This window comes from Pteropus vampyrus, unplaced genomic scaffold (assembly GCF_000151845.1).
Source record: "Pteropus vampyrus isolate Shadow unplaced genomic scaffold, Pvam_2.0 Scaffold47, whole genome shotgun sequence".
Taxonomy (NCBI): domain Eukaryota; kingdom Metazoa; phylum Chordata; class Mammalia; order Chiroptera; family Pteropodidae; genus Pteropus; species Pteropus vampyrus.
The window spans coordinates 3551908-3560389 of record NW_011888828.1 but is presented as its reverse complement, the minus strand read 5'-3'; the positions used below and the strand labels follow the sequence as shown (position 1 = coordinate 3560389).

General features: G+C 39.9%; 1 protein-coding gene across 4 annotated transcripts in view; it reads right to left on the bottom strand.

Annotated features, from left to right (window-relative positions):
• The window catches only part of SH3D19 (SH3 domain containing 19), an 80234-nt gene that overhangs the window by 32907 nt on the left and 38845 nt on the right, over positions 1 to 8482 (bottom strand). For 3 of the 4 annotated variants that reach the window (XM_023530210.1, XM_023530207.1, XM_023530209.1), the window contains 3 exons: positions 8318 to 8456; positions 8026 to 8188; positions 6349 to 7320 (listed from right to left, as the gene is read on the bottom strand). In XM_023530210.1, coding sequence (XP_023385978.1) covers positions 6349 to 7021 — 673 coding nt within the window. In that variant the 5' untranslated portion in view covers positions 7022 to 7320; positions 8026 to 8188; positions 8318 to 8456. The remainder of the gene's footprint in view (positions 1 to 6348; positions 7321 to 8025; positions 8189 to 8317; positions 8457 to 8482) is intronic. The other variant, XM_023530208.1, reaches the window with a different exon arrangement.

The following is an 8482-nucleotide window of genomic DNA, read 5'->3' as shown; positions in this document are numbered from 1 at the left end:
AAAAAAGTAGAGCAATGTGAGAAACTTCAGGTGTGGGCTGAAAAGAAGCAGGTTGCAGCATGAAACAGGAGTGTAGGAGGCGAGGGAGAGGAGAGTACAATGACCTTCTTTTTCTGACAACTGGATTTTACATATTCTAGTAGGTCTTCCAAGTTGAATAATATACATCTGATCTTTAGGACAACAGCACTGCCAATAAAAAGGGGTAGGTACACTTGTATTAAAGCCCACTTTTGTGTTATCCAAATCTGACCTCCCTGAATGGTTCGTCTATTCTGAGTAATGCTAGGTAAAATAAAAGAATCTGAAGACCCCATATAATCTTGGCATACATTTTATTCAAACACAGAAACACAGTACCTTTCCTTTCTCTTCTCTCTCTCCCCTGCCATTGCCTCTGCTCTGCCTCCTTGGCCCTTGTTGGAACCCAATGACCTCCCGGAAAACATCTTCCTTCTCCAACTGCTACAGAGACTTAACTGTTCAGGGACTTGTCCATCCTCCCTCCCCCAAATCTTGGTTGGAATAGCTCATTCTCTCAGGGCTCTGTTTTCTGCTGGGAAAAAGACCAAAAATTCAAGAAAAGGATTAGGGCTGATAAATGTTCATTGTGGTCTACCTTTCAAGTAGCATTTCTGCTTTAAAGGCTACTTATTAGTATAGGTTTTTAGTTGATGATTTTGGGACGAGGGTGGGTTTGGAGGGGGGAGAAAATCTTGAGTATGGAATGACTTCAATTATTTCCCAACTCATACCAAATTCTGGGCCAGTATACCATCTACACTTTTCTCTCACATTCCAGGGGTGAGGGTACAAACAAGGGGGACAGGGAAAGGAGAAAAGAGGACAATCAGTGCCCTTGAAGGGCTGGGCACAGGGGCATCCAAATGTGCTTGCTGTTAGAAGACTAGCTTCAGGGAGCCCTGCCCCAAATCCTGCACACTGTGCAGCAGATCTCATTTTTTTAACTTGAAGGATTTAAATTGAAGTAGCATAGATACCCCTTAAATACAAAGTATTCAAAGTATCCTAGCTACCCACTTTCTCTCTCTTTTGGTTTTTATTTTACTATCATTAGCTGCTTTTAAATAACTGGCATTCAGATTACGTATAATTATTCTACTATATATGTCTGGGAAAAAATGTCTTTCTCAATACAGTGAAGCAAGGAAGTTGCAGTGTTCCAGTACTGTGGGGGCTGTTTGGCAGGAGTGAGTCTGTTTAACGACCTACCCCAGCTGTGCTCACTGAGTCAGTGAGCTCGGCATCTGCCTCTGTCTGCCTGCTGTCCTGGGCTGTAATCCAGGTGAGGGGAGCAGATTTGTGGGGGCGACAAACAGCACCACTTCAATGAGAAGGTGGAGCCAGGGACCAGTTTTTCATCTTGATTATGGTGTATGAGTCTCTCCCTAGCTACACAATATGAAGTTTACTTTTTATGTTTCTTTTATGAAAGGGTTATTTTTTTTTTCCAACAAAAATGTAAGTGGGCAACATATAAAGCAAAAATGGCACCTCACGTATGGGAACTCTGGGCACTGCCAGGTGGGAAATTGGATCATTGGTACTATTAGAATGTTCACAACCTTTGACCCAGTTGTTCCACTTTTAGAAATTTATTCTTCAGAAATAAAAGCACTAGTAGAAGTGAAAACGTTCAGAAGAATGTTCACTGCAGCATTTTTAGTAGCGGCAAAAAAAAAAAAATCCAAAAGCTTAAAAACAAATAAAACAACCTAAATGTCCATCAACAGGGGATGCGCTGAATCAGCTATGATGCACTCAGGCAGGTATAAGGAAACGAGGAGTGGACTTAGATCTACCAGCCCAAAGAGAAGTCCATAAATCTCACTGTCAAATGAAAAATGCAAGCTGCTGAGTAATGAGTACAGTATCATAAATTTTTTTTTTAAGAAAACAGGGAAAAGTCCAACTATGTGTACATGTTTGTATGCTTTGGTTTGGAATGTCCAAAGGCACAGAAGGCTACATACAACATTGCTCACACTGGTTACTCTGGGGATTTGGATGGACTGAGGATAGGTTAATTTTTTTTTTTATTTTACTAAATGTTTATACTATTTGACTTGTTATAGCAAATATATGTTACTTGGTAATTGAAAAAAAAATCCAATAAAATGAATTCAATAACAAGAAAAAGGTTACAAGATAAAGTTGAAATAACACCCTTACCTAATAAACCAAACCAAAAACCACTTAAAAATAAGGGGGTGGGGGAAAGTGAAAATTCTTATCTCTTTTGTTGCTTTTTCAAGGTAGTAATGGCCATAAAATTTTCCATAAACTAGAAAAATAAAAATTATCTTTCTGATACTATTCCTCAGCGATTCTATTTAATAGGAAATAATAAAGAAATAATATATTTTTGAATTTGTCAAATTTAGATATATTTAGTTCATAATAATTAGCTTTTATTTGTAATTTTGAATAATATAGCTTTAGAAAATGGTACTATTTTTATAACATTCCTACTCAGCATAAGGCTGAAGATCAGTGCGGGAGGCTGTTCTCTGTTCGTGGCAAAAATGACAAGAGGTAACTCTCAGTTTCTTTCACCTTAAATTTGCTTATGTTCAGCTATTTGAAAACCAGGTTCTCCCATGCTCTCCTGCCTACCCAGTTCTCCCAGAAAAGACAATTTTTGTTACCAATTTTTTATACATCTTTCCAAAAGACATCGCATATTCTTGTGTGTGTGTGTGTGTGTGTGTGTGTGTGTGTGTGTGTGTGTGTGTTTTAACACCAACAGTAGCTAAAATACCATGAATACTATCTGTACCATGCATTTTTCACCTAACAATATCTTGGAGGTTGGTCCACAACAGGAGATAGGTGTTCTACCTCCTTTGTAATTACCGCACAATACTCCATTGTATGGATGTACTACAATTTATTTAAGCAGTCCAACGAATGTTATCTCCAACATTTTGTAGTAGAAATCCTTAATATGGGGTCCAAGAATAGGGCCGTGAAGCTCTGGAAATAATACCTTCAATTGTGCATACATGAGCACAAGGGCTTTTTTCAAGGGCGAGAAAAGATTCACAAGCGAATCAGATTCTGAGTTCTGTGATCCAGAAAGGGTTAAGAACTGCAGTACCATAAACCTCTCTTTCACAAACTGTTTGCTCTTGCTTCTACATAAAAAAATACAAAGCATCTCTAAAAGAATCTCCTATCTAAATCTAAGGCAAGTCAATGGCATTTTCTCTACTTTTGTTTGCAGTGTTTATTCTGCCCTCCTTCTAGTCCCTCACACAAACAACCAATTATTCTCCACCTGCTGCCAAACAAGCAGGCCCCTTTACACCTACAGCCACATGCTCTTCATTACTGAGTTGAGAAAAACATTGATGATAATGTAGTTTTCTGTCCATTACCTGTCTTAATAATATGCTTGTCATCATAATTAGATTCACCATCCTTGGCTTGCTTTTCTGTCACTTCTTTCCCTTGAGTTCTGTTAATGGCAGAAATTGGTGGCTAGACTATTATTTTGGTCTGTGTAATGGGGCTGACAGCAGAAGCCTTCTGCTTTTTTTTTTTTTTTTTTGACAACTGAGTATGATTTGTAAAGGTGTGAAGAAGAATTGCTAATACTTCTCAGTTCCATTACATTGACCTGGAAGGCATTCTACCCACGAAATGAATCCAATATTAAATTGACTGTTTTATGAGTTTTCCTTTAATAATTTTCCTAATCTTTACAATGTTTTCATAGCTTTGGTATTTTCTGATCTCTATTTCCTGAGATTAATTCAGCAACTTCATTTAATGAAAACTATTTTATTAAATTTTCTTTATTTTTTAGGGAAGAGAAAGAGAAGGAAAGACATATTTGTGAGCGTCTCTCCTTTCTCTTCTGTTCCTCTCCCAGTTTCTGGCTGATACCACGATGATTAAGCCATAATCCTTTATTTACAAAGACAATGCTGTTGATATACCATCAAAAAGTCACACAGCCCAAATCAATAAAGAAACAAAAACCTCTCCATTGTTGAGGAATTCAGAGGTGATCCCGAAGGCCTCTAGATGGCACTAAGCAGAGAGGTAACAAGGTCCAATGCACACTCCAGAACAATCGCTCCGGTAGCTATAACATGGACGAGGGGTTTGAGGAAGCAGCAGGAACAGTTGTAGGAGACCACTGAGGTAATTTGGGTGTAAGGGCCTAAAACGGGGCAGTAGCAGGAGGGATGGAAATGAGAGGAAGATTCAAGAACTATTCGGAAGATAAAACCAGCAGGAGTTGGTAACTAATTGGATGTGAAGGGCAAAGACTACAAATATTGTTTAATAAGCACTCACTATACTTCAGACTACGTGATAGGGCTTTCCTGCATAATTACATGGAATCCACATAATCACATCTGTAAAACATGAGTATTATTATCGTGTTTTACAGATGAGGACATCGAAGCACTCACGGGGTTAAGTAAATTGCCCAGGGTCACATACCAATTAAGCAGTAGATCCTGGCCAGTCTGACTCCAAGACCAAACAACCAGCCACTGTGTGACAGGTAGGAAGACCCAAGGATGATCTCTAGGATTCCCTAGGGAAGGCGGGGTGTGTGATGATGTCACTAAGTGAGGTGCAGAACATAGGAAGAGGATCAGGTTTAGAAAGAACATCAAGTGTTCAGTACAACTCCACAGTCAAGAGCAATGCTCGGTCAGGTAGGGCAAGCAAACTACACACTTTGCTAAAAGACTACCTTGAAAATTACATGTTGTGCAATGAAGCGGTAGAAATCAAGAAACAGAAAAGGCTGAGTGAAGCCTGACACTGTATTCATGTCGAATGTATACTGTGGACCTTCCTCAAGATGACATAATTATCTGCTTAATGACACAGAATAAGGTCTCAGCAATTACTAACCAAGTTGCCATCACCACAGAATCTAGGAGTTTCCACAAACAGTGATATTTCTTTGGCCTATACTAGTAGTTTCAACACCTTAAGCAGCTTTCTGCTGTTGGATTTACCCATCCCTGCCCTACCTTGAACCTTGTAACACTAAAGAGGTTTAAATAAGAAAATGATATAACAAAGACTTGAAAAGTTTTTAATGTGTTACATGGTTTAAAGATTCATGAAAATGTTGGACAACATGATATAGTAAAAAAACTAGGCTTAAAAAGACTGAGTTTGAATCTTGCCATGGAAAGTTGTAGTTTTATGACACTGGGCAAGTAACCCATTGATGTCTCTCAGCCTTGTTTTCTTCATCTGCAAGTTGAAGCTAATGATACCTTGTAGAAGGTTACTGTAAGCATTAAATTAAATAATGTATGTCAGGGTACCTAACAGAGGGCTTGGAATACTGTAGAAACGCAATATATTCTAACACTCCTTATGGACAAGAGGCATGCTATAGCCAGTTACCATGTTATGTGCATAATAAATGTTTAACAAATATGTGTTTGTTATCATTTAAAATACACCCGTGCTGTGCAGAATCCAGTTTTGAATCATAGAGCTTATACCATGTTGATTCATGTTAAACATTTATAAGATGACAACTTTTGAGTATTTTCAACCTTTTGGAAATACTATCAAGCTTATATGTTCACAAATTTTACCCAAATAAGTAAATAGCAGTAAAAGGAATCTTATTAATGACAAGTAAAAGAGATTAGTTTGACAAATCAAAGATAAGCTTTACCATCACACCCTCCATTGAACGGTATGACAAAAAAATAAAAACAAAAAACATACTCTCTGCCTCTTGGGAAATTTAATTGTCCTGATCTTGGCAGGAAACTTAAAACTGTTGTATTTTATTTACAAAACTTTGCATTCCCTAGGGAAGAGGTTCTGTGAATATTATGGGAAAAAAAAATTGCACCATATGGCTGGATCCTCACTCCTTGCATTGTTCTTGCCAGAGTTCTCCCAGGGCTGGTCCCTCTCCTAGCACTCCCAGTGGGGCTGGTTCAATCTGAGGAGCCCTTCTGAGGCCGCTGCATGACTTCCCATCTATAAGAACTTTCCCCTGCAACCTTCTAACGCCTGAATCTCCACCTGCCAGAGTAAGGGAGTCAGCCTTACATCTAGTTTAGTTCCTAATCTCAGTCTGCTCATTCCTGGCTCAAATAGTGATCAGTGTGTGTGTCTCCCTCCTTCTGTCTCCATATCCCCTTTCCTCTCCATTTCCATCTCCCATCCGGTTCCATGTTTTTTAATCTCTCTGTGTTTCTTCCTGTCTGTATACACACATGCATGTGCACACACATGCACATACATGCCTCAATAACTTACGTCCTGGAAACTAAAACAGCAAGTGTCATTCAAGAGTCCCCTCCACTCCTGATTCTTACTCACCCAGAACCACCTCTGAACCAACGGAGTCTTCAACCAGGTTCCCAGATGGGGTGGGTAGAACATCATCATCGAAACTGATGAGGTCGATGTCCCCTGGAGGCTTGCTCTGCAGACCTGGAACTGGGGGACTGGCCGAGGGTCCTTCACCCAGTGACCTGAATGCTTTGGCTTGTGATGCCACTGACAGTCGGGGAGGAACAGTGACTGGTTTCAGCAAAGCTGCAGGGTAGGTGGAGTTTTCTGAGGAAACTGATTTCTTCGGCAGCAAAGGCCGAGGAGCAGGAGTTGGAACTTTCTTTCCACAATCAGGGCTGTCAGACACAGACCCTCCACCTGGAATCTCATGATTAATGCTTCGTGTAAGGCCAGGATTTGGTTTCTTTGGCAATTCAGGTTTGGTTACTGGGATGCTCCCTGCTTCTTTCGGGGGAAAGTGTGGGGTGAGCCCTTCCCTAGAGGCCACATTGAATCTGTTTTCATTCCAGGAGTCCGATCCTCCACAAGCTCTGGTAGCAGTTGGTTTGGGGGCCACGGCAGGCCTTGGAGGGAGTGTGCGGGGGGCAATCTCTGGTCTTTTGGGCGGTCCTGAGGTTTCTGTATTTGTCTGACTATCGAAGGCTTTGATCTGTGAAACAATACTATTTTGGCTTCGTTCTGTGTTCATAATGTTCATCACTGCCTGACCATTCAAGTCCAACACGGAGTGCGGCCGGCGTGGGGGTGATTCTTCTCCTGTGACCACTGGGCTGATTTTCTGGTGATTCTGCTCTTTAACATGAGTATCTCTGGCTACTGGTCTGAGGTTGCTTTTTGATCTTGGTTTTGGCACTGGACATCTTGTAGCACTGGAGTTTTCTAGACAATTCTGTTCTTCAGAAATATCAAAGACTATTAAAGGTGCCACATTTGTTGGCAGATCAATGTCTGAGACAACTGGAGAAGGCTGAAGAGGTTTAAGAGGTGCCTGTAGTGCTGACGAGACCAAAAAGAACAAAAAAAAGTTGCAATATTAAAAGGAAAAATAATAGAAGACACACAGATTTTAAAAATATACATGTAAAATAGCAAGGGATTTTGGTTTTCTTAGTAAAAAGTAACTCCAAAATCAATGGGGGAAATGTTTATACTCAGCTTCCTGCAGGAGTGTTCTCCAAGTTAAATTCATTCATATAACAAACATTCATTATGTAATAGTTTAAAACACCATTAAATTTCTGATTCTTAGTAGACTTATCACACAAACCATTCCTCTCTCTTGTCAAAATTCCAACAATTCTTGCTTTACTTTTCCAAATTTACTCTCATCTACTAACCTAAAACAATGCTTTTTAAAAGCCTAATAGGACAATCATCTTTAGCAGCCTATCAAGTTTAAGTTGCTAAATATAACATCCTTCTCAATGGAAATAAAGGGCATCAGCAGTAATACCAACCATAAGTTTAAAGGATGATGTTTTTGTCACATGAACTAGGGTGAACGCAAGAGATTAGGGCTGCAGCTCATGATAATGAGCTATTATAATTATCACAGCAAACCCAAGTACAGAAAGCTCACACGTTCACACTGACTGGGAAGGAGAGCTCAATGAATTATGTACAAATTGCAAATTATTTTAAAGGCTAAAGCCTACTGATTTATTCCCTAGAACTAGGTCAGAATTAGAGAAGACAAATTACTTGCATTACTTTGAGGCAGATCGTTGTCTATTTCTTCCGAAAAGTCAGTCTGAGTTGCAGAAGTGATAGTGTGCCTCGGAGTGGCAGCAGCATTATTATTATTTGTGGTATTAACTTGAACTTGGTTGATTTCTTTTATGACTTGTTCATAAGATGGTGGGAGCTGCAAAATAAAGACCAAAGATTTTAGACATCTATGAGTGATAGCCAACATGTTAATAGTCTCACTGTTCTTTTCTTTGAACTTCACTTTTAAAATAAAATACAAAGAGATAACAGAGTACTTATTCACCTCGGCAGGAACCAGCTCATTGGGTCTCCAAGGGCCTGCTGCAGAGGATGGAGGAAATCCCAGTCCTGGGGGTGGGGCTCCTGAAAACCAGGAGGCCGGTCTCAGCGGCTCAGCTGCCACAATGGTGATCTCTGGGCGCCTAGCAGACAGAAGCCTCAGTGAGGT